This window comes from Ascidiella aspersa, chromosome 9, assembly GCF_963924565.1.
Source record: "Ascidiella aspersa chromosome 9, kaAscAspe10.2, whole genome shotgun sequence".
NCBI classification, from domain to species: Eukaryota; Metazoa; Chordata; class Ascidiacea; order Phlebobranchia; family Ascidiidae; genus Ascidiella; species Ascidiella aspersa.
In genome coordinates, this window is record NC_139455.1 from 14,499,070 (window position 1) to 14,524,950 (window position 25,881).

General features: G+C 36.3%; 1 protein-coding gene across 1 annotated transcript; it reads left to right on the forward strand.

Annotated features, from left to right (window-relative positions):
- Positions 1-141: 141 nt before the first annotated feature.
- On the forward strand, positions 142-25,639 carry LOC146133141 (uncharacterized). Its single transcript, XM_083397656.1, has 31 exons — positions 142-714; positions 1,085-1,231; positions 1,506-1,612; positions 1,731-1,859; positions 2,310-2,519; positions 2,632-2,770; positions 3,007-3,189; positions 3,278-3,317; positions 3,412-3,512; positions 3,578-3,665; positions 3,834-3,907; positions 4,178-4,276; positions 5,873-5,974; positions 6,224-6,412; positions 8,576-8,767; positions 9,183-9,320; positions 11,232-11,399; positions 13,846-13,988; positions 14,688-14,851; positions 16,241-16,350; positions 16,619-16,722; positions 19,837-19,936; positions 20,308-20,424; positions 20,625-20,888; positions 22,510-22,647; positions 23,153-23,365; positions 23,558-23,633; positions 23,935-24,100; positions 24,190-24,348; positions 24,609-24,737; positions 25,152-25,639. Exons 1-31 carry the CDS (start codon positions 313-315, stop codon positions 25,246-25,248), a joined length of 4,488 nt encoding a protein of 1,495 aa, XP_083253782.1. The 5' UTR covers positions 142-312; the 3' UTR covers positions 25,249-25,639.
- Positions 25,640-25,881: the final 242 nt, after the last annotated feature.

Genomic DNA, 25,881 nt, shown 5'->3' on the forward strand with positions numbered 1-25,881 from the left:
ATTTTTTCAAATGTTATTTAGTTTTGTATTTCATATTTATATTTATATATATATATACTTTCTTATGTTCGCTGATTTTCTTTGGTTCTCTGCTTGTATTACTGTAAGTTGTAACATAATCCATCATTTCAAAATTATATAAAACACACTGTGCAAACTGTATAGAACGATGTTAAATGAGGTTAATTTTTTACAGATTTTCAATTTTACGGTATTATACTTTAAAATGTGATAGTGAAGTAAAAATTTTCATTTGAATTTTATTTGTAGACTCAGTGATTTCTTAAATTACATATATGAATTCCAAATTAAATGACGTCGATTCAGCATAGGCCAATGTCTCCACTCACCCTGGAGGAATTGATGGAAGAGACATTATCAGAAACAAACTTTGCAGGAAAAGAAAATAATGCTCCTAAAAATGAAATGCGCCGATGCCACTCCCAGCCAAAGTTTACTTCAAGCCCGATTCGTCACCCTGCTGCTGGTTGTTTTTCACCAAAAAAACAACCAAGTCAAGAGTTTAGACATTCTCAACCACCAAGGTTGGCATGGTCTAATGTATATAGATCCACTCATTTTGGAAGCAGTTCTGTAGTAAACTTACACACTGAACAGGAACCCATTCAAAAAAGTGAATTCGACGTAACTCTACCATCACTGATTTTCAACAAAAGCAATGAAGGCCAGTCTCCACAGATAAGCCCCTGCCGAGTGAGTGTTTATTTTTTTATTTTAACCTTTTGCAAGTTAAAATTTGGCAACCTTATTGCATTGATATATAAGCAAAACATTCTGTCACCGTTTAAGTGCACCTTTTGTGATATGTTATATAGCACTATTGGCAATTTAAACAGTACAGTGATAATAGAGGAAAACATTTAAATATTCTAAACGGTATATATACAAATACAGTATTGTTTATGCAAAAAATATGTATATATCCTTATTTCTTACATTTTTTTGTTTTCTTATCTTTTTATTTTCTTGCGTAATATGTTTGTAAATGTTTTAAATGACCCCTAATTTAATGACTCTATTATTTGGCTTTTTTATTTTTGTATTGTGGCTTTTATTTATTAAGCCAATCTCCGCAAGATCGAATGCAACATCTGTTACATTGGTTGGTTCTGATGCACAGTCAGATCAGCTGCTGGACCAAATCTCCACCTTATCTACAGATAATAGTCGACTCAAGGCTCTTGTTTCTCAGTTAAGAGAGCATGTTTCAGTAAGAGTTTTTCTTGTTTGTTGTAGAGTAATTACCACTGTTTATATTTATAGATATATAATATATATATATAATTTTTTATTGTAGTGAATGTTTGTCATCCATTCCTATGCTCATTTTCGTTGTCTGTTCAGTAAAACAAACAAACTGCCAACATGATAAAGCCCCCGAACCCCAAAGATTCAGTGTTTATACTCCTTGAGTGCTATACATATATTAGGATTATATTGCCCTGAAATGTATTGTTTTGGTGTGACACATTTGTGCATTACAGAACAACTCAACCTCTTCATATTCCAAGCAAAATAGTTTACCCCGCCATGTGTCAGATAAAATTGAATGTTTGACTGATGAAATAGAGGCAAATCAAAGGCAAATAAGGTACCTAAGAAAAGCTAATAAAATCTATGCATAGTGTCATATGAGGTCTGTTATTTTATTTTTTAAGTTCTGGATGGCCTCATAGCCTGGTTAACTGGGAGTTATTCATATTTTACAGAAAGAATGAGCAAGACCTGGAAACAAAAGATTTAATGTGCTTAGAAAAAGACCAAATTATATGTGAACTTGAAGCTAATGTCTTTCATATGAGATCTGACTTAGCTAAAAGTTCGTCAATTTTTAAAAGGTTTGTAATGATCAAAGTATTTTATAATTACTTATTTTCCAGTCAAATCATTTCTAAAATAGCCCTAGTCCTGGTCAACACATTAGTTAAATTTTTTTAAACTTTTTTAATTTTTTGGACATAATTAAATTTTTACCCAAAGTACATTATTTTAAAACACCTACTGCTTTGTTTTATTGTTTGCCTTCAAATATTATTCAGGTTATTTTAAGTCAAATCATTTTGTTTAATGATCAAGTTATTTGAAACCTTGAACTCATTATTTAATGTTACAAAAACACCATTGCACATTTTTGAAAAGTCGGTTCTCTTTTTACATTTTGAAAATTGTTATGGTCTACAGTTCTATCTTTTTTGAATAAAATGTTTCCATAACATAACCTATGCATGGCATTAACTTATGTTCGATAACATATTATTTAGTTTCATAGTTTAAAAAATCTATTTCAGATTAAATAGTGAAAAGGAAACTTTTAAACAACAGAGCTTAAACTATGCTCAAAGAATAAGGGACTTACAGCATGAAATGGCTGAAAAGTTCAATGAATCGCAGAAAATGTATATGCATGATTTGGATAAATTAACCACAGAACACAACTCGGTGCTGGAGGAAGTAAGCTTTTTAAAAGCAAAAAATCTTCATTTGACAGCAGAGCTGGAGTAAGTGTAATTTAAAAAAACATAATGCCTTACCTTAGCTTGTATTTAAAGCAGCATTTACTTTAATAGTGGTAAAATATTTATAATTTACTCCAATTTTTTTCCAATTTAGGACAACTCAAAGTGAATGCAACTCTTTGCAAAATAAGAGTGTTTCTCGGGGTATTGAGGTTTCCAAGACACTTGATCAAGCTCAAAATAGAATCAGAGATCTTGTTGATGAACTTGCTGCAAAGCACAAGCAAATCAAGGTTTGGTTCGCTCTGCCTAAAATATCACAGATGCTTGACTTTGTATATTAGAATTGTTTTTGGTAATTTCGAAAATTTCTTATTTTATTTTAAATAAATTAGACAAACTTTGTGGCTAATTGAAAGTTTTTATTTTGTTGTATTTTTGCTGTACAAACTGGTGTTATAAACTTTCTATTCACAACCTTAAAACAAATAACTTCAGTTTGAATACAATGGTGCCATGTTTTATTTAGAAATTCACCACTGAAAAATCACAACTCCAATCTTTAAACCAAGACCTCTCCTCCACTTTGTCTAAAGTAGCTAAGCAGGACCAGGAGCACAATGTTGAGATTTCCACATTCAAAATAGAAAATGACAAACTTAAAAAAGAATTGAAATCCTTGAAAAGTGATCTGGATCATGCTAGAAACGAGGTAAAAGAAGTAAACAAACGTGATGTTTGAATATCTCTTCAAAAACCTTTTTAATTCGACTTTCATATTCAACATTTTTTTATTTCAGCTCAAGAACAAAGTTATCATTGAACAACAGAAAACCACGGGTATAACTCAACATGATTAATTGCAATTATTGAATTCGTTTTTTTACGTTCTTAATCGCCATAGTTTGATACTTCACACATTTACTGTTTGTAGATGATTCACTAAACTGTAGTGCAACAAGGCAGCATCAATCTGCAATCCTTGAATTAGAGATGAAACTCGCATCAAAAGATGCATACAACAAAAGACTTGAGGTTGGTGAAAGTGAAATTAACAGAGCAATTGTTTTTTGAGCTTGACAATTTATTTTATTTTGCAGGCTCGTCTTGCAAGTCACACTGCCGAGTCAGATAAGTTAGAACAAATACAATGTGAACTTCTGCAAGTGGTGGAAAAATCAAGGATAGGTATATAATTAATCGCACTTTGAGCAATTAACATAAACAATGTTGTTAGTTCAGCGGTAGCCTAATGTTTCGTTGTGTTAGGGCCTGTTGTAATTTTTTCCATCCAGTATTTTATCAATCGTTTGGTGAAGTCACATTTCTTGACTGACATTTTGGTTGGTCGTTTAGGCGAAAGAAAGACGAACCAACTCGAGGAGATGGTCCACTCATTGGAAGAAGAAAAGAGCTCACTAGTGAAAAAGGTGTTCCAGATAACTCATTTTTATAACAAATTTACATTGATCACGCATTCGTCAAGCTCACCTACCTAAATTTTCAACAAATTATCAAAGTACAAATACCGGCATATTACATAGTAGCCGTTATAGTAACGTTGTATTTAAACAAGTTATTGCTGATAAATTAGGGTCGTTGCTAAGGATTTTGCACTGACCCCATCCCATTTAATTATGAAAACCGACGAACTTGGTTAACGTTAAACCCCGTTTATCAATGGCCTATGTTATTAATAGATTAATGACCTGGAAGATCGTGTTAAGGACAAATCATTGGAATGTGAGAGTCTTGAACAGAGGCTTAGCGATCGAACATCAGCGCTAAAAGAAAAACAGGTAATTAATTAACACTTTCGCTAATACCCAACTTTGAAAGGCCGCTTTTATGACTTTTTAACAAGAATCTTACTAATTAATTATAATCAAGCCTTTAAGGCACTCGATCTACATACAAAATTAAGTAGAACTGTTTGGGACACTAAATACGAAGTTCGGCTTTTTGCAAATAAATATCGTTTAAAAAAGAACTGGCGGTCGCGAGCAGGAGAACGGTCGCGAGCAAGAAACTGTAAAGATTGGGAGATTGTGGGCCGGATAGTGTATTAATGTATTCTAGGATCATTCGGGAAATATGTCAAGGGCCGGAAAATTTACACCGGCGTTTGTTACCCTTTCCAACGTCAATAGTTTAATTTATTATGCAACAAACATCTAAAATGACTAAACTACTGTTTTTATAATGACAAAGGACTACTTTTACGTAAAAACTTTAACACCTGACAGTCGTGGGTATATCGTTGTTATGTATCGAGATGCCACACCACTTTCATTACGCACAAAACATAAAATGGTCCACAACAAAACGAAATTGATCGCAAAAACAAGGCCGGCCTTGTTGATGTTTATAAATGGTTCTACTAAACCAGGGGTCGTGAACCTTTTAGCAAAGGGAGCCATGAAAGTCAAGTATTCTTGGTTGTATTTCCATGAGAGCTATATAATACGTTATAATATATAAACTGTTGCTACCAGGCATAGTAATATAAATAAAAAACAGCTCCTCTGGTAATTTTAATTCTTTACCAACGTTTCGGCAACCGAGAGCATCACGTCTGTTTTGGTGTTATTGGTGATCATTCACCCTAACGAAGGCGGCTTGCATAGGTTGCCGAAACGTTGGTAAAGAAAATTACCAGAGGAGCTGTTTTTATTTTTATTTTGAAATTAGGCAGGGCTGTTGTTTCATCTAATTTAAAGAACAGAACATAATATGCACCACAAATGAATTACCTAAGTTTGCACAACATGAATTGCGGAATTCTGTTGAAAGAATATGACCCTATAAAGGAAATAAAAACATTCGCGCGAAGCGCCAAAAATTTTGTACTATGTACGTTAAAAAAGTAAATGTAAAGTTAGGAAAGCGGCCATGGCTGCCTGCAGTTTTATTCAGATCATGCTAGAATGATAGCTTTGATTTATATCTGCAAGCAAGATTTCTTCATCAAAAGAATTTTCTTCATCATTATGATAGGTTTCCGACCCCTGTACTCAGTATTAATTTATTGGCCCCACCTTGTTGCGCAATTTAAAGTTTTTTAAATTATACCCTGAAAATGTATTTATTTTTCGAATTTTATTTGTTTGTCCGTGCGCACTATTTGCCTTCTATACGTGATAATGCAATTAGCATATTGAATGCAATAGTATTAATACAAAATAAAAATAATAACAAGTGCATTACTATCCCACAGACGTATCTCTGGACATATAAGTTACTGGATTGACACACACTGGTTTTGTTTATTACTGTTTTTTAGGAACACATAGCAAATAATTCTCAATAAAATAGTGCCTAAGCAAGCCATGTCATTTACACTTTTATTTCAGATAATAGCGGAATTCGTAATCTTGCTGTTTTCAATTTTTTAGTTTGTGCTGGAGGATGAACAAAAAAATCACCTCTGTTTAAAACAGCGTGCCGACGAAATGAAGCTGTCACTTTCAAAAGTTGAAAAAGAGCTTTCAAACATGGTAAAATAAAATTAACATATTTTCACTTACTTAAATATACATTCTTATTCCAATTACTCAAGAAATTCGTTATGTGATCCAAAGTTAAGTGACACCTGCAATATTGCTGGTGAAGCCATTTAAACTCGCTCAATTAACTCATATCTAAACTTCCCTTTTTGCGGCTCTATTAATCAGCTATAGTTTTACATTTAGGCCTGTCTGTGAAATCTGTATTCTTTAGTAAGAAAAACTTTCCCTTCGTTTTAGAAAATAGAAAACGAAAATTTGTCAAAGAGGGTTACAGAAAGTGAGGAGGTTGCTATGGAGAAAACGCGAGCGCTAGAAAACGCCGCAACTAAAATGAGTAAAGAGAATACTGCGCATCGACAGGAACTTAAAAAATCAAAGAAGATGCACACGGAACAAACCGATCAACTGCTGGAACAAGTCGCAGTGGTAAAGTTTTTTTACTTGAAAAGAAAATATGACTTCACTTGATATTTCCGCTTTTAGGATCGAAACAGCACGATAATGGGTGGTGACCGAAAATTCGGATTTTGTTATTAGGACTGTACTAGCGTTTTCTTTTTCCTTCGTTTAAGACAGTGCTCCGCAATCTTTTTATACTTGTGGCCAGGCCTGCGAAGTTGGTTAAAAATAAGCCAAGTTCCATGCGGCCAATAAACTTTACAGGTTGTATTTCGCGAATTTATGTAACTAAAATAGGGCGGATATACCGCAATCCACTCATGGGGGTGTTATAATTATTCATCCGCAAACATTACATGGTTGAAAAATATTCTACAATTCGCTATTATACTTTGACAATTTACAGTTTGCTGCATTATCAGTTTCCAAATTGGGTAATGCGCATGTGCACGTTGGACTCGGGACTCGAGGGTAGTTTTATGTATAGTCTTACTTGACTTCGACCCCGCAACTCTGCTTGTGGCACACTTACAGAAGTAAAAAAGTCGGCGGCACACCCACAAAATATATTTCAATCGACAAACAAAAATTAGAAATAAAGCAGTGTTTTAGAATGAAATGCGCTAAAGGTGCAAAAAAAGTGTCGTATTTCATTCTTTATATTTTAATTATGCGGTTTTATGGCCCTCATAAAATATATATGTACTCTCTTACGAGCGTTTCATGGACACGGCGTTTAAATAGCATTTGGAAAAGAAATCTGTCAATTATGCCATGAACTGTTACTGTTTTGCTTAATTTTTTTCGCCCCAACAGATTGAATAAAACACTTCACACCGAGGTAAAGGTCAATATACTAATACTTTTACAATGGTATTTCATGGGTTTAGACAAGTGTTTGGTTAGTCTCCCTTTCAGCTTTGTTAAAAAGATTAGAACCATTGTTACACAACAGTATAGATGCGCTTATCACCCCGTAGTTGTATTTGTTAAAAAAAACTATTGGCTTTTTTGCAATATGACCTTCAAGTGGCGATTGAACGTTATATAGGTTTAAAAAGTTGCAAATAAAAACGACAGATTGTTATGTTACACCTGTATTGGTGTGTAAAGCCAAATTGCCTACCATGTATATTTTTCGTGTACATTCGTCTGATTTATTAAAATTAACCCTAAAAAGCAATAAACCTCGGGAAACACAGGTTGTGATGCACTGGTCTCGGAGCATCTTGATAAACAATTTTAAAAGTTTGGAATCGAAAATGGAAAATGCCATACTTACGGAATTTGAATTTGATAGTGAATGTATTTGAACATTAAGATGATAAAGATCGACTCAAACTCATACATATCCCAAGAAACACACAATAGGACCTATAAAGTAACAATATATAAAGCGCCATTATCCATAACATAGCAATTTAACAAACACGATAATAAAACCGAATAGAAAGTAATATCTTTAACGGAATATACAGTCAGAACTCGAAAATAAATCAGAATAAGATATAAATGGCCAACATACAATCTAAAACCTTAAGGAGAGGGTTTCTTGCTGCCTTCCTGCCATCGAGGTTTGTTTGCCACAGTTTAAGCAGCGCACTGTTTTCCCTTGTTTGGGGCTAGGGTTGGGTAATGGGTAGGATTTATCTGTGTTACTGTTACAATAATTTGTGAAGTTTGTGATGAAGAGTTTGTTTTAATCTTGTTGTGGCTGTTTAGGTCTTTTTCTGAAGGGTTTCGGTTTTAAGTCTTGATATGATTTTGATGTTATTCTGAGAATGAGATATTATTAGTCGTTCTTTAGTCTTATTCTTCAACTGCGTTTTATTCCGACGTTTATGTTATGCTAATTTCGATCTTCTCAATATGGGGTCCGCAAGGAAGCTTCTAGGGGCAGCTCAACATATTTTATATTTATTAACCGCTGAACTCTATTAGTTGAAATATATCATTATTATTATTAATGTGTATCTTAAATTTATTATTGTTCATTCATTTTTTTAAGTTATTGTTGGTTTAACATTTTGTTTTGGTCCTGAACTATTTCGAGGAAACAAAATGCTCTACCAGGTGAAAGAGTTTGAGAACCATGACATATACGAATAGTTCATGCTTGTAATTACTGTAGATAACAAATTGTTTGATTTAATTCATTTCTAAACATACGTTAAACCCATATCACTTTAGTTGGAGAAGGAATCGAAGCGATACAAAAGCAAAGCTGCAAGCAGCTCGATGGAGGTTGCCGGATTACGAGACTCGTTGGAAGAGTCGGAACAGAGGATCGCGGCTCAGGAAAAGAGGATCCTGCACATGGAGAGAGAGGAGGTGTCGAGAAACCAGAGTCACGAGGAAGCCGTCAACATCCTCGAACAGAAGGTTGTACTTTTTACAAAGATTAACATTGTGCCCGTTTTACTTCATTTAAAATAATTCTAACGTTTTGGGTTTGTACTCTTTTTTGTAATTTTGATTTGTACCCATCAAATAGTCTTCAATACTTTTTAAATAGTCCTCAATTTCCAAAATTTTTTTTCTGAAATTGTCAGATACACTTAACATTTTAAACATTCTACCTTGGTCTTAAAAGGGTTTATTTAGCAATAATTTACATAAAGTTTGAGCAACGCAAATCACTCGCGTGAAGAACCGACTAATTTTGTGCATCCCGCTTGTATATTCCTCTTTTGATAAAATTGACAATTAAATCCGACAAAAGTTTGTACAGTATATGTAATAACAAAATTGTAGGACATTTTAAATTCGTTTTAAAGGACTACATTTTGCTCGACAGCTTACATCGAACAGTCTTCAGGTGTGTTCGCTTGAAGAGTCCTTGGAGAGTTGCAAAAGCGAACTTTCGGTATACGTCAACCAGCTTGGCCAGACTCACACCAGCTTCCAACAACAGGTCGCCGCAAAATGCTCGCAGGTGCGTATTGCCTTTAGGAACTTTATTATTACTAAATACATTTGTTTTTTGTATCGATTTTCGGGTAGCATTCATTAAAGTCGAGACTTTAAATCCGAGCAACTGTACACCGAAAGCCATCGCAGACTCACCGAATCTGTTGATCTATGATGCAAGCAGAGCAGACTAGAAAAACAACTAGCCTGCAGTGAGGTTCGAACTCACGACCTCCGGTCAAGCCGGGACCGTCGCTCTACCAACTGAGCTATACAGGCTCAGAAGGGAACGAGTCGAGAAACAACCATACGCTAATGCTTGCTCAATCTGTTAGTACAAGCAACCTCATTGAAGGGGATCCACAGTACCATATCATTTATTCTATGAAACATTCACACAAATGTGAAGGGCTTCGAAGGGCTAGATCTCAGCTATTAACACACATTTGTGTGAATGTTTCAACGAGCAACTGTTTAGATTTTGTCGAAATTGGTTGCAATAATCTCACTGGTCTGTGACTCCAGAGTGAAAAAAATATATGAAAGTTTAGGTAAAATTATGGTATTAGTCTCTATTTACCTCTATTTACTTTGTTTTATTGAGTATATTTAAGAACCCATAATCATCAACACTAATTCATGCTCCCTTAAAAATATATTTTTGTCAATTGAAGACAAATCTGCACAAACTTTCGCTTCGTGCTAAACTTGTTTGGCTTTATGGTAGCATATGTTTCAGGACGCTTTGTTTTTTAAATTTGTTTTATCATGATTGCACTTCAAATTTAAAATGTTTGTCGATTTAAATTAGATTTTTATTTTCTTTCCAAGCGCCAAATTTGTTAAACCCTCGACGTAAATTTATTTAAACTACATTTAAGTTGCTCAGTTTATGTCGTGATTTTCCAAAGCCATATTTTATAGTTGTTATGCCGTCTCCCAACAAGCATCTTAAATCAAACCCCTGTTCTGTTGTAACATCGGGAGCGTTTAAAAAATCTGTCGACCCAAAAGGGGCGCTAGTACAAAGGTTGGGAAACGCTGTTTAAAAAGTAATTTTTGAAACATGATTGTAAATTTTTAAGGTATGAAGATCGTTCAGATTGTGTTTTAAAGCTGTGTATAACAAAATCACACGGAAAAGTCATTAGTCTTTGCGATGGTTATTATGTGTAATTTTATCCTTGTTATGCGTCATTTTAAAATCAGACCTACAATCACAGCTATCCTCCATTTTTTTCTTTTTTTTGGAACACACAAAAAGATCAAAAATCGTTTAAATAAGATCTAAAGCTGTCGAAATGTAAATTATTTGGAATAAGGCCTAAATGGCTCAAATAACCCCGAATGCTGTAGGTAGAGGGTATTGGACAATTAGGGGACACCTGTATAGCATCGACCGTTTTTGTGTTGATCTTTGGACGCCCTAGTTTGGCCGGCGCAGTTGGGGTGCCGGATTGTTTGTCTCTGTTTGTTTGGGGTTAGTGGGTTGAGGGGAATGGTAGGGGTTAGAAATTGGGTTAGGGTTAAAATTATTAGGGAAGTTAGTGTTGTCGTAAGTGGTAGGGTTTGGGGTAGGTAAATAGTTGTATAGGCCTGATGCTGACCATTTAAGTCTTATTCCGACGGATTTGGGACCTATTCCGATTCAGACGGTTATTACAACTATTATGGGTATTAGGCCTATTTTAGTCGATGTTGTTTTTATTTCGGTTAATGGTTGAAGTTTGATCTAGACGTTATTACAAGTAATACATTTATCGTTACGTTATAATTTGTGTTAATGTATAGGGGTGTTCTGTAACAAGTTAAAGACATAAATAATGCTGCGTTCAGTGACTAAAAGGAAATAATATTATACTGTACCTAATTTACCAAGCAGGTGTTATAGTTTACATATTTTATTAGAATATATAGTGAATTTGTATTATCACAGATTGCTCGTCTGGAAAGCGAGGCTAAACTCGCACAGAGCGCTATTCTGGAGGAGAGTAGGAAAAGAGTGCAACTCGAAGGAGCACTCCAGGAGCGCCACGTGATGATAGAGCAGGCTGCATCACGCATCGCTGAGCTCGAGGAGTCCCAGACGACACTTCAATCTAAGGTAAGTCTGACCATCAACTTTATGCGTAAAATTAAATAAATTCAAAAATGTAGGAAGTTTTAAAATCTATTGGTTGTTTAAAAAAAAGATGAGTCAAAATCGGCAAATAATCGGTACCTTAGGCGTACGAAAGCGACGTTGTGCTTGTACTTTAAAAACTTGAATAGAACAAGAAGTAGGAGCTGCATCAAATAGGGAAAAAGAGCCGCACAAGGCTTGTGTTACCCACCGGTTGGCCACCCCCACTGCAGTACACTAAAAATAAGGATGAAATCTCTTAACCTTATAGATAGTGTTTTATAACGTGTACGATCGAGTAGAACTGAAAATTACTGGACCCGATCCGACACTAAACTTTTATCAGTGTACAATAATTTATTAATAACACAGTGGCTTCAAGGTTGGGCTTAAGCGCTCGCCCGCTCGCCAATGCGAGTGCAAATCGCTCCTGGCGAGTGCTGATTGACACCCACTCGCCCGACTGGCGAGTGGCTTCGGCGAGATATTTAATTAGTTGGTGTAGGTAGGACAACTTGTGTTAAGCACCACTAAAGCAAAATATTACTTATCGCCAGTTATAATACGGTTAATCGAAGTCAGTCACATTCGAAACTCGCAAAAAAAACTCTTTGTCCCGTTTTAAATAATCGTTTACCGGCAAACAATCAAAGACGTCATTGCTGCAGTGTTAGATAGTTATGAGGTTGATTGTTTAACTTAAACGTTGTTAATTTTTAAATGTTTAACCGCATCGTTGACGCCTTTGAAAAAGTTTATTGGACTTACGATGTACCCAGCGATAATAATCTTACTTTATTGTATTGATTGAATTGTTTGTATACGAAAATTATAAGCAATTGCTGCAGTTTTGGTAACAATAAGTTCTAATAATAGTTGTAAGCAGTGTGTTTTAAAATATTGCCTACTTGCGCAACTATAGCTTAGAATTGGCAAATAGTCTACTCTACGTAAGTTCATGTGGGACGTCCGCTAGCCAAAGCTTAAAATAAACTGTCTGTAAATCATTTATTTTGCAATTACTGTATGTTTAGATACGAATCGAAAGCATTGCGGACGTCCTTGGAAAATTGAAACGACCCACTTTGGGGCGTCGCGTAGCACAGAACCTCTTGTGCATATGGTTGTGAACTTTGCGAATAAATGGTTTAGTTAGAAATTTACAATTATTTTCAACCAGTAACTTAGTGTTGGGAGAAATGTGGTGTTTTGTTTGTGGCGCGAAGTAACCTGCGGTGGAACGTCCTTTAGACACAGAAAAACCAGAATATGAAAACCAGAAAGCGCGAGGATTTAAAAAAAATGGAAAACAGGGAAGCCGTGGCTACTAAATTGTCAGTATTATTTTTTTCACTAAATACTGTAAAAATACTAAAAAACATTGTTTTAGGCGTAAACTGCTTTACGGGTCTTTAATTTGTTCATCCATGCATGGAAATAAACGACCAGACACTTGTAGAAACTGTAAGACAGGTTATTGATAACCCAAGAAATGACCGCGCTAGGACGTAAATTTGCAGACGGCGTGCCAACAAATTTGGCGAGTGTTATTCCAACCGGGCGAGTGCTGATTGATAGCCGCTCGCCAGGCTGGCGAGTGTAAATTTTTGCTTAGGAACAACCCTGGGCTTACTCGAATGGCATTTATATCTTAATTCGAATAAATAAGAAAAAAAAGTAAACAAAGGTCGGCTTCTTTCGGGGTAGTAACACCAACTGCCGTGAGGGCAACTACAATGTCAAGGCATCTCGTGCTTGGTTAGCTTCGACTGCAAGTAATAGAATGATTACATCAACAAAATAATGTTAATACATTTTCATAGAAACCTTAGTGTATGTCGCTGGCGTACGTGCTGAAAATAAATGACTGAACATTGTAATGCAAACCTGTATTGTAATTATATTAGTCTTCAAAAGAATTGTAAAACCTCTCTGGTTTGTAATGTTCGAGAAGATTTTACCAATGTAAAGTTGTGCTGTGGCCTACAAGTAATACAATAAGTTCCCTGACAACAACTCTAAACATTAAACATGAAGCTCGATGTCCATTACTTTCTGGCTCGAACTAAACACAAATATTGTTGAAAGCTTGTGTTCAATGTGCCACCATAGGTCATTTGCTTACACGAACATCGTACATACTGCTGGTTCATTTTACCCCAATATCTCGCATTTCATAAGAAAGATCATAGAGTTTTAAAAACCTCAACTTGGCTCGCTTGAAGTTTGAATAATTTTCGAAACCTAAACAATATGAATGCCATGATCAACACATTAACAAAACGTTTGCCCTTTGATTGTTAATTTATCATGCGACAGCCTTTAGGGATGTCAGCATATTCACCGAAAATTGGTTTGATTTAAGTGACGAGGCGCCTTGTTTCGCGATTTCATGCCGCTGCAAGTTGTATTTGTTATCCACAAAAAGGTCGGAACGCTGGAGCAGCGTCTGTCGCGCGAAGATGCGAGCAACAAGTGCCTCGTGCAGGAAATGGATGATAAACTGCGCATCGCCTGCCACGAGCTTGACAGCAAGAAGAACGAGTTCCGGGAGCTAAACGAGGCACTCAAGTCAGTTCCAAAGCGTTTTTACTTTGTTTTTTTTTCTTTCCCGAAAATCACATCGCCAGCGACAACGTTAAACTTTTTTTTCTGTTTGTTAGCTGTTTAATCAGATAATATAATCATACCCTATGGTGTATGTTCCATTTCGTGTATTTTTCTAATCCGCAATTAAAAGCAGAACGTAGGCCAAACATTTTCCAAAATACCCAATTTGTATTACAAATAGGCATACAGCTAAGCACAAATACCCGAGTGTACACTATCGCTAAATCAGTAAACCGATAAAATTATGGTTACTAGGGCGATTATTTTTTTACTTGATGAAAAAAGTCAATTTTGTCAAACTTTATACGTTAGGTCAAAATTCTAAGCGTTTAAGTGACAAAAACTATAGTGGGCTCTTTGAAATTCTTGGTTGAAACGTTATTAACAAATAACAAACGACGCCAAGAGTTTAATGATATGCGATGCTTCATACAACAACGTGTTGTTTAAATCAGTGTTTTCCCAAAAGGTCACAACATTGACAAAATAAATTATTTTCAAGTCAAAATTTGTCAAAATTGGAATTTAATATGTCTAAATTTCATTTTTGTTTTAAAAAATAACCGCCCTAGTTATTACATAACACCTTGCCGTGTGGATAGGTTAATTGTTAAGCTATAACTGTGAGAACCACTGCTTTAAAGCCGCCGATGTTTTTAGGACAGTGGACGAGGAGTTTGAGCAATGCAAGGAGCAGCTCGTCTCTATCGAAGATCACGTGACCGAATTGACGCGGGAAAACAATGACAAGTCAAATGAACTCGAGCGTGTCCAGTTCGAGTGGAAGGAAATGAAGGGAAAGTTGGAAGAAAAAATTGAACAGGGTTAGTAGTGGTTTTTCTTTGTCCATCATGAAAAAATCTTTTTAGATTGATATCGATGTTTCAATTTCAACCGATAGATTTATAATTTATATGTGGAATTATCTCATCATTAAAATATAAGCTGCTACACTACAAACTGTAAACGTTAGGCTGGTTGTATGTGAATAGCGTCACTTCTCTCTTCTGCCAATTCATTTAATTGTGCCTAGGATGGCAAATATATTATATATACAAGAAACATAGATAGAAAAATAAAATTTAGCTAATAAAGAACGAACCTGTAACGTACCCATTTATCGTCACTTAAGTATGGTCAAATAACGATTTGCGCCCATTTCTTTCCTTGCAGTAAAACATTTTTTTAATATTTTACTTTGGTGACCGCCGTTTTTAAGAGACCGCAACGAACCTCTTACAAATACTAACTGTTAATTCTCTGCTGCAGTTAGGCAATATTTTAGGGCTAAATTTTCGTTATTTTAAGGCCCCAAAATACTGTTGTTAATTAATATTTTAGACTTGGACTTTGTAGGCATTAGAAGGTAATTTTGGTCACAATGCTTTACAGTATACGTTGCTTAGAGCAATACTTTATTATGGAATGTGTCGCTTTCTTTCGCCCAACGACCTTCTTTGGTATTACTTACTCGGCACATTTTTGTAGGGCACCAGAATATGTTCAGATCAAGCGACCTTCTCCGGCACGATTATTTCGAACATATTAGAGCCTAATTCTTTCTGCAACAATTTGCAAAACTCGTATCGTATCTTGTCCGACAGGATACTTTTGCTGGCGAACACATTCCAGAGTTCACTGACTCAAAGATCGGACGCGGATTACATATTTTCTCTCCTTGCCGACTCTCGGCCTTATCTGTCACTTACACTGCCTTTTAATTGCTCGAACAAGATTGGAACCTTGTCCAACCGAATGACTTGTAGCGATTTCGTGTTAAACAGCCATGAACAACTAGTACTGCCCGTGTGTCAGCAGTATATGCTGGTAAAAAACTTCGATTTAATATAATCGCAAAAATGTCACATTAAAGCTTAGTAGGACTGTAAAAAAATGAGCGCATAACAAAAGTATTCATTGAGTAATGCAACTCAATAACTGGTCATTGTTATTCCTCAATTATTTACCTACCGCCCATACTCTTGTGTAACACCACGCATTTTAAGTGTATTAAAAAGGCTACTCAGGTATGTTTTTTTTATCATGTGGCCCAATTTGCACGAATGTAGCAATAGTAGACATTTATTTTTTTTCTAAGATTTTTTGCTGTGAGATATACCTTTTTCAAGAATGAATCGAAATGAATTGTTTTTGCGGTTAATGTTATTAGTAAAACATACTTAACATGATATCATTTGATTTTCTTCTCCCAGTGTCTACAATAGAAGAGAGGCTGGCAAGCACTGAACGAGAACTGAATAAATCTCAAGATAAATGTTGCGACTTGGAAGAAGAACTTACGCAACAGAAGATCGAGTTCGGGGTCAGTGAAGAAAATGTTTAACTACTATTTCAAGAAATCAGTGCATTTATTTTGTTTAATACGAATTAACTTTTTTTTAGTATAGCTTTACATTTTTAAGTCGCGATTCGAGAAACACTAAAAAAATGTGTTTCTAAGAATTAAATAAAACTCTGACTGTCTAGCTTGTGTTTATGCACAAATTTACATAATCATGAGCATTGCGTTTTGTACGAATTAAATTATATTTTGAACTTCCGATTCTGTTAACTTTTACGTACTTCACAAGGACGAAAGTCGTCGATTAGAAGAACTTCAAAGCGAACTTGAAACTTGTCTGGGCGAGTCCAGAGAAATGGAGCACGCAATCAAACACCTGCACGAAACAAAAAGGTCGGTTGCTGTTTAGCTATAGTTGGCAAAATATCGTTAGAATATATCAGTATATTCGCATTGTTTCGAGTATTTCACTTTCTCTCACAACGCTGTTTTTTTTTATGTGGGAACAAAAAAACGCCTTTGTTATTTTGCGGGCTGAATTGTTTCCTCGCGAGAATGGAACGAGTTCCGTGCAAAGGAAAGACGCGTCTCCGCTACAGATCACTGCTCTTGATTAAGTGCGAACCCGGCAGTTTGACTTGCGCAAAGATTTTTCATACGCCCGACAAACATTGTTTGGCTGGATTAGTTTGAGACTTGTATTATTAATAAAGGATTTTTTTTCATAAAAATTGGAATAATTATTTTAGGCATCAGGTAAATCTGAGTTATACACATTTAGAAACGTCAAGTGTGATTTCTTTGATGTAATTGCCTATAAGGCAGGGGTTCTCAAAATAATTTGAGCTGCGTACCCTTTCGATTTATCTGCATGTATGGCGCACCCCTTAAAATTAATGAATTTAAAACAGATAAGTTGAAATTCACTACAGCAGATAAGTTCAAATTCACTACAGTTATTGTAGTCGCGGCCAGTAAAGCAATGTAACAGCTCATTCGTTACGAAGCATACGACAGGACTCTTAAGGGTTAGAAATGTCAAAAAACAAAACAAATGTCCAACGTCGAACAAAACGATGTTTAAAGTGAGGAGATTTGATTGCCTGCTACCTATGATAGCGTTCCAATTGCAGTAATCGTCTGCTATACTTATAGTAGCATTCTAATAACAGTGAAGTACGCTGCACTTTGTAAGCTTACACTTTTCTTACGCTCGTCATACAAGCGTTCGCAACGATTGCATCAAATTACTAGTAATATATGTGTCGCAATATATTTTTCCAGCATGAATTTTAAGACGTAAATTTACCTATCTTTACCCGAGTCTGTTACTTTTTTTTAGCTACTGGTAAACAATATGGCTGCAACAAAAATAGCGTAACTTGTCATTGTTGGAACAGTACAAACGGTACTAAAATAAACAGCTGCCTAAATTGTTGTTTTAGAATTATGAAACGCGATTTACAGCAGTGTCCAGACTGATTTGTGATTTAATAGGCCCGCTCCACGATAAAACTTAATCGGAACCGCGTGCTTGTAGTGTAGGCGTTCATTGCCTATTAACGCATTAAAACTTTTGATTGCAGTTCGGTTGGCAAACTGTAGATGCAGTAGTAAAAACAGATGCATCTAGCGCAAAATACAAAGTTATAACTACTTCTGGCAGACACTGGTTTATAAAAATCGTAATTCAAAAACGTATTTTCGAATAATTATAAAACGCATCTTCTGCCAAATGAGAATGCGTAAATGCGTATTCACTACTTTAATCAGTTAGAAAATCGGTCTTGCGTGTGAACATTTAAAAATATTCCAATGTAGGTTTCTAAATGCCTCAAAAAACTTTTTTCATGACGGGGCCTGTAGTCCTCGGAAAGTTTATCTTAGTTTAACTGTATCGAGTTATTTTAGAATACCGCGCATTTTCGTTTCGCTTAATTTTTGCATTTGACGTCATCAATTTTTATTACGAAATTACGATTTGCGTCTTTACGTATAGTTCGATGCACTTTAAACTTATAAAGCACACGACTTAAAAAGCTTCACATAACTTTATAACTTTTTTGAATGGGGAAAACATCAATCGCTTTTATGCCGACCTGTACAATTTGATTTTTTGTTTTGTTTAAGTGGTAATATAAAATTCATCATTAAACAGTAAAAGTGTAATGCTTCATTAATGCAAACTGTACTAGTGCATATTAACGTTTTCAATTAAAAATCCGTAAGTTTCAAATTGGAAACCAAGACCTCTGCGCTGTTTGAGGATTCGACGCAGGCACGCAGCTGCAAACTTTCCCTGTCAGGAAATCCTGGATTTTGTGACGAATTATTCATCGAGGCCACAATTCAAAGCAAGTAAAAACACATGTGTGTTTAAAATTTGTCTACCCTTTTTCCGAGCGGAAATCGAAAAGTCTTCGTAAGGTTGTGAGACGACAACAGAGCATTTCAGAGTGCCGCTCGCGTGTTGCTCAGCTTGCGAAGAAGGCAGAATAGGGGTTGTGGTGTTTGTGTGCGCCGACGTCTGCTAGTTACCAGGCTCATCTGATAGTATAAATACCCCCAGTGTTCAGATTTTGTTAGAGTGCCTCTGGATTGGCTGTGAGGGTTAGGAAGATTACTGGAATTTTTCGTGAAGGTAAACAGCGAAAGTTTTAAAATTATTTTTTATATTATAGCTTACATTTTGTTAAACATTTTTGCAATAAATTAACACTTGCTTTTTTTAATTTACAATTTTGTACAGAAATTGTTTTTATTTTATTTTAACACCCTTCATGGGGGTTGTAAAATATAGTTTGCGAGTCGGTCGTTTTTGTGATATTAAGTTGACATCTAATTTTGTAGCGATTGGTTGGATCATATTTATCTTCCCCTTTTACTTTATTTGGTGTTGTTTTACTTTCCATTGGTGTTTTTGTGATGTTAAATTAACCGTGACTAAACTTAACATGGCAGACCATATAATATGCCATCTTGAACAGTATCAAGATTTGTAACGTAATTAACAACAGGGGAAATGGTCATAATATTAAGTTCCACTAATCCGAATTTTACAATCAAAATAATTTGTTTACAACTAACTAACCGTTGCATAGTTACTTAAATACCTCTCTCGCTCGTTAACTACGTTCACGCCTACAATGTTAGTGGCAATATGCGAACGTTCAGCGAGAAAACGCATCGTCAGCGTTCCGCCGGTTCTGCGACAAAAATGTGCCTGCTCATCACACCTATTGAAGCAAAGCCTCGCGAACAGAAGGCGTTGCAGGCCGTCTGAAGTGGCGTGGTCCATTGGACAATACCCGTGGCGTAAAGACTGGTCTAATTTGTCACTCGGCTTTTTTATAGCTTTCTATTTTGTGTTTTCTTCACAGTTAATTACACTGTGGCCAACTAAACGTTGTTAAATTATGAGTGTTGAAAAAGTAACCTTCGTTTTTTATTGAACTGACGTTTGGTTGCTTTGCGTGTTTGTTTTGACACTGTTTTGTTAATGTTTAGATCGTTAGAATCGGAAGTGGAATGGAAGTCGGCAGAGGTTACGCGACTTGAAAGAATCGTCGAGGAACGCCAGCGTCAACTACATCAGCGTGCCCAGCAGGTAAAACGCACACGAGAGTTTCTCTGTTCCCATTTGTCGGCGAAAAATCTTGCTGACTGGAGTTGTCGAAAATTTGACCGCGTCAGCATTTTTCTGAAGACGAGCTGCAGGCCCCACTCGTTCTGAGCGTCGCCCTTGGTGCTCCGGTTTCTTATTTAAACGTAACCGGCGGGTTTGTGAGTGGCTGAATAATTTGCATTTAAGTCTCCTCGCACTGCGTTGTTGGCAGGGCGTGTAAAGGCATAATAATTCACATATGCCTGATTTAAAGTCACTGTTTTAAAATTACCGCGGTTGAACATGACTTATTACATGGACTAAAAAACTGTGCCTCTTTAAAAATCTCAAAGTTCCATTTTTTGTTTTGACAGCTTTCCCACATTGACGTTCAAGTCCAGAACTTCCGCAGCGATGTCGAAAAACGAAATCTCGACTTGGCTGCCAAGCTTGAAACTGCCGAGAATCAACTCAAGGAAAGGAATGGACAGGTGACCTTCAAATAACCTTTTGCCTGTAAAACAAATCATTAAAGTATGATTTTAGTGAAATTCCCTAGGTTGCGTTTGGCCACTTTACAATTACATTTCCGATTTTCGGAAAATCTAGCTTTTTAAACCTACGAGAAATTATTTATTCGTTTCGCACAAATTCGTTTTCTAAAAAACTATAAAAATTGTATCTTGATAAGGTGGCGCATCTGGACGAGCAACTCGGGACAATGCGTGACGAAATGAGTGAGATACGTCACAAGCTCGATCAAGAGCTGCAAGTGGCGGGCAAGTTGCACAAGGACCTGGAGAAAAGCGAGACCAGGGTTGCCGAACTGGAGCAGGTACATCACTATCTTGATATGTATATTCAAGTAAAGAAACGAAAGTTGGTGAGGTGTGAAAAGCAAATCGAGCAAATCAAGTCTGAGCTCAACCAGTTAAATGCGTTAAATGGGGAAAAGGTAAGCATTCCAGCAATGGTCTAAACAGAATATGCAGTTAATTTAAATCCAATAATTACTTATTCTGACATAAAAATACCAATATTAATTTAATTTCGCGATGTATTTATTGTATTATACAAATTCGCAAAGTTGCATCTCCTCAGCCTGAAATACCCATAAAGAAATGCTTTGTTTATGAGTCATCCAGTTATTAGCTATGTTGCATTTAGCTTTGCCGCGAAATGCGCAGCATCGACGCTAATATGTAACCAGTTGTGTTCAGCGACTGACAGTTAGCTTGTTACCGGAAACTATGGGTTTCCAGCTTGTTGTGGCATCTACATACAAGCTGTCGATCTTCTGCGCCTATGAATGTCGCCACTGTTTCGCCGAAATCCGCAAAGCTGCTGACACTGGACGCGGTCCGTCTACAGCGAGCTGAACAGCCTCGTGTACCCCCATGTCACAGGATGTTTGACTTGTTGTGAGCGTGCTTGTGTACATGCAACCCCTACATGCGTTTCTTAATCGCCATCTTGTTGCGTTTCAACGAGGAACGCTTAAATATAAGAAGCCTTTCTATCTTAGAAGCCAGTTGGGGATGACAGAGCATATGTGAATAATCTGTCTCGTTTCTTAGGTAATGTTATGCTTTATTCCGCCTAGTTGCTAATGTATTTTATGTCTTTAAATTTAAGTATTTTTGTTACAAGCGCGTGGTAATAACTGTCTCTTTACTTGTTATCAAACCCGCCTTGCTTTTCTGGGTGTGTCGTGTTCCTCATGTTGCTTCTTAACACGTCATCAGTAACACGAATACGTCCTGGAAAGCGGAGCGAACACACGTCGTTATATGTGCAACAGGGTGCGTTATCGCAATAGAATTAAGATAAAGGACTTGTATTTTTGCTTTAGAATAGATTAGTTAGACCTCTGGTATAAATCCTGTCTAACAGTTAGTGATTATCTGTTTCATCTACTCAAGTTCCCTATTTGATCATATATTCAAGCAACTGACCGAAGTACAAATATAGCTCCTATTTAAACTACTTCTAATTTTATTGATAAATCATAACCCATTAGCTCTGTAAGACTCTACACAGCAATTTTGGTATCGCCGTAACCGTAATTCACCATAAAGCAGAATGTCACTTAACATAGTTTTCCCTCCCGTCTTATTCGTATGATGGAAACCGTACTGCTTAACCTTGTTTGTCGTCCAAAACCATATTTAGTGGCCAATTTTAAATAAAAGCCTAACGTGGATAAAAGTAGGCCGGATAAACCACGTCCTGTGTTGACCTAAGCACTAAAACAACCTGTTGACTTATCTCACAGTTGTTTATACTACCTGAATATTGCCTGATCGAAACGCTCAGGTGCAAACTCGTAAAAACGAAATTTCGCCCAGCAAATTTTCATGTTTGGTATTTGAAAAAAATTACGTTTATACGTTGAGTTTTATAAATATGATTTTATACGAATCAATTTTTGATAAGCCAGGGAAATGATGCAACAATAGTTTTGCACAACCATTTTTGACTATCCGAACAGATTTTTTCCCGAAAATCCACGATTTCCTTTAAGGTAAACCTGACTTCATAAAAGTAACAAATCTGCTTGTTTTGACGACGTCCAGGACCAGAGGATCGGCAATCTTGCGCAACAACTCTCTTCCTCAACGTCGTCCAAGATCTCGGTGGAGTCCCGTTTCGAGAATGAATTTGATAAGATGCACGGGGAGCTTATGAGGCTCAATAAGCAACACACAGACGAGGTGCGTCTACACTTGTGCTTTACTCGCTTTTCACAATGTATAGACACTGTTCGCAGTTTCACGCCAATCGATACTACGCTATACTTATCTATTTTAGTAGTTTTAATGGTAGTTTTATTCTTATTCTTTAGACTGATATGATGGTAGGTTAGTCTTGATTTTGTTTCCCGTCTTTTTTTGACTAACATCTTTTTCTGGCAGTTTAATATTCTAAACTGAGCGGTACTTTTTGGTTTGTACGTATAAGGGTTAACTTGTATTGCCATGCATAATTTACTTAGCTTTGCAACACTTTTCTATGTTGCGAACTGTTAGTATATTTTGTTAATTTTTTGATTCGGTGCCTAGGATGGTTGATTTTAACTGCCGTCACACATATGTGCAACCTCCCGACTTAATATATTCACTAATTTTTTTCTTAGTTATGCGAAAAGCCCGCAAATCCACCCATGCTTATTTCTATAAAGTATGTGAATCCAAATCCTTATTGTGTGATCTTCGTTAGGTCGAATCACTTAAAGCAACTAACCAAGAGCTCGAGCGACACCTTGCGGAACTAAGCGATCGTAATAATAAGCCGCTGGACGACGCTGCAGAGCGATATGCTAAGCTAGAAGAAGAAGCTAAATCAACGAGAGAGGTCGTAATTGAGCTGGAACAGGAGCTACTTGCAAGAAAACAAGTTATAGAAGCCGCCAACGACACCATTATTGTTAAGGTGCACCTTCATTTTATTGATGTTTTGCTTTGATATTTGCCAAAGACAACATTTACTCAGGTCAACAATTATTTTGGCTTTCATCGAATAAACAGTCTATAGTGTGTATGTTTCAATGCTTGTTAGTTCCATCCTCGCAATTATTCTAATTATCTTTTTGTCACAGCCTAATACTTGAACCTTACTTTACAGGATTCGCAAATAGCTCGATTACAAGCAAAGCTATCAGGCATGGAGCGAAACAAGACCATGTCGTCATCCACGATAGGTTTGACTTAAAAATATAACCATTGAACTGTAGTTGAAGCACTCTGTTTCGTGAATTAAAATTTTAAAAACAAATACGTACCTATAGAAAAAATATTTAAGTTAAAAAAAATATTTTCATTTTTTAAAATCGTGATAAACTTTAGTTCAAAATTAATAAGAACAACTACTAAAAACATAAAATAAAGCATATATGAGCTTTGCTGTTGTACTCACATTATTTTCATTTCAATTGAGAATAAGTCATTTCATACTATCTTTATATTTTACTTAGTCAAGTACTGTACCGTTATTTACATTAGATCATCGCCCAATCGATACCGATTCTACACTGGGATCATTTCTCAGAAGTCCAGAACGCCAACACACACCACCCTGCAACCAGTGGGGATCTCCATATAAGGAGGGCAGCACAGTGACGTCACTTTTTACAGGAATCGACTCGGAACTGGACTCTCTTGCTCAAAGGTTATTTCACTTATTAAGCCATAGAATACAACATAACATCTCTTTTTTTGTTAGTGTGTGTTTCGCTTACTGGTTTTCCTTCGTTATAGTTACGTCCCGATCGCCCCAAGGTCTGGTAACATTAAGGAGATGGGCAAGAAAGACGACAATGATGTCAGTGGGGTGTTTTTCATGACGTCATCTCCAACCCGTCGCAACCCGCACCAGACAGGCGGCGATTTGGCTGACGAGGATTCACTCTATCGAAGGTCGGTGCTGCTACAAGGGCTTGGGAATTTATTAACAGGCCAAAGCATTGTCGAGTCGAGCGTTTCCAAAACTTTTTCGCCCTAGGGAAAATGATGGGCTACCCTCCATCTTTATCTCTACATTCATTTAGCCTGCAATGTATATAAAACAAAATTAAATTAGCTGTTCTAAAGTAACCGTTAAAGAATATTTTTGGCAGGCACTTAACTATTATATGATATAACCGAAGCAAAACTATAAAATATTTTGGATAACGCAGGGTGTTCGCCGACTCTCTCCAGGCTTCAATGCTGGAAAAGAACCCGGACTTGGAGACGCCAATGGACCACCATGGCGGTATCAGAAGTTTTGAGAGAAGCGAGCTGGACTCAGTGTGTCCTGATAAATGGTATGCGTTTGCGTCTCTTTTCCAAAAAAAAACACTTTACTCAAACTTAAAACCATTAATCAGTTTACAATAATACCTTACCGTAGGCCAGTGTTTCGCAGCCTTTAACGTTACAATAAACGAGATTGAAACAGCACATAAACTGTTCAACAAGGTGGACAAATCTTTTTTACTTTTTTGCACTGTTATCGCACACAAACAATTGTATCAAGAAGCTCACCAATAGAGCCAAAATTGAAATCCCAAAGAATTTAGAATATCTCTCGGCTCCCTTGAGCGTTAAAAATGGCACCCTAGAGTGCCGCGGCACTCCGGTTGAGAACCACTGCTATAGGCTTTGAGTTGTTTTCTGCTATAGGCTTTGAGTTTTCGTTAAATTAACTCTTGACAATGTCTTTTTTGTGTACTTTTTAGCGTATCTGACTTACAAGAGAAGTTGCGCTTGAGCGAGCGCAGGCGCCAATGCATTACGGCCAAGTTGAATAACCTCACCAGCTTCACGGGATCCTGACTTTTAAGCGGTCACCGTTCCTCAGTTGTTGCAATTATAATAAATATTTTTGGAGATATCACTGTTTTTACGTTTTTGGACAGTTACTGCTTCTTTACATTGCGTTGCTTGTTGAAAACGCCTGTTTCGTATAAATGGCATATATAAGGTTTCCCTCCTGATGTGCTTAAAATTCTTTATTTTATAGTAAATCCTACGAATGAACTTTGTCTATGTTGTATTTTGGATTTTGCCAGTGTTTTGTATGAGATTTTTAGGTTACGAAACATAAAGAATTTTTGTAGTTTAAATGGTCACATATTTTGCGCGATATTAACTCACACTTGGCAATTGAAATCGAGAATCAGTACTTCTAACAGGATAGCGCCTTTTTTAATATGACGCATGCATACAAAAAAAGAGCGTAGCCTAGAACATTGAAAAATTGGTTTGTAAAAGCGTCCACGCGTATCCAGACTATGGTCATTTAAAAAAAATTATAAAAATAATTACGGAACTCTCTAAATTTTAATGTTTTCTTAGGTTAAGTTGACAAAATAAATCAATTGTGACGTTATAATCTTGATATTTATATTTTAAAGAGATTTTATTAAATAAATGCTTTCGCAAAGTTTTTTGGGGGCACCCCTTGGG

Excerpts from the sequence above, each read along its gene's own strand:
- LOC146133141 (XM_083397656.1), top strand. The coding sequence starts at position 313 with ATGACGTCGATTCAGCATAGGCCAATGTCTCCACTCACCCTGGAGGAA. Across the intron at positions 1,232-1,505 it reads AGTTAAGAGAGCATGTTTCA|AACAACTCAACCTCTTCATA; the intron begins GTAAGAGTTTTT and ends TGTGCATTACAG. Across the intron at positions 3,666-3,833 it reads GGTGGAAAAATCAAGGATAG|GCGAAAGAAAGACGAACCAA; the intron begins GTATATAATTAA and ends TTGGTCGTTTAG.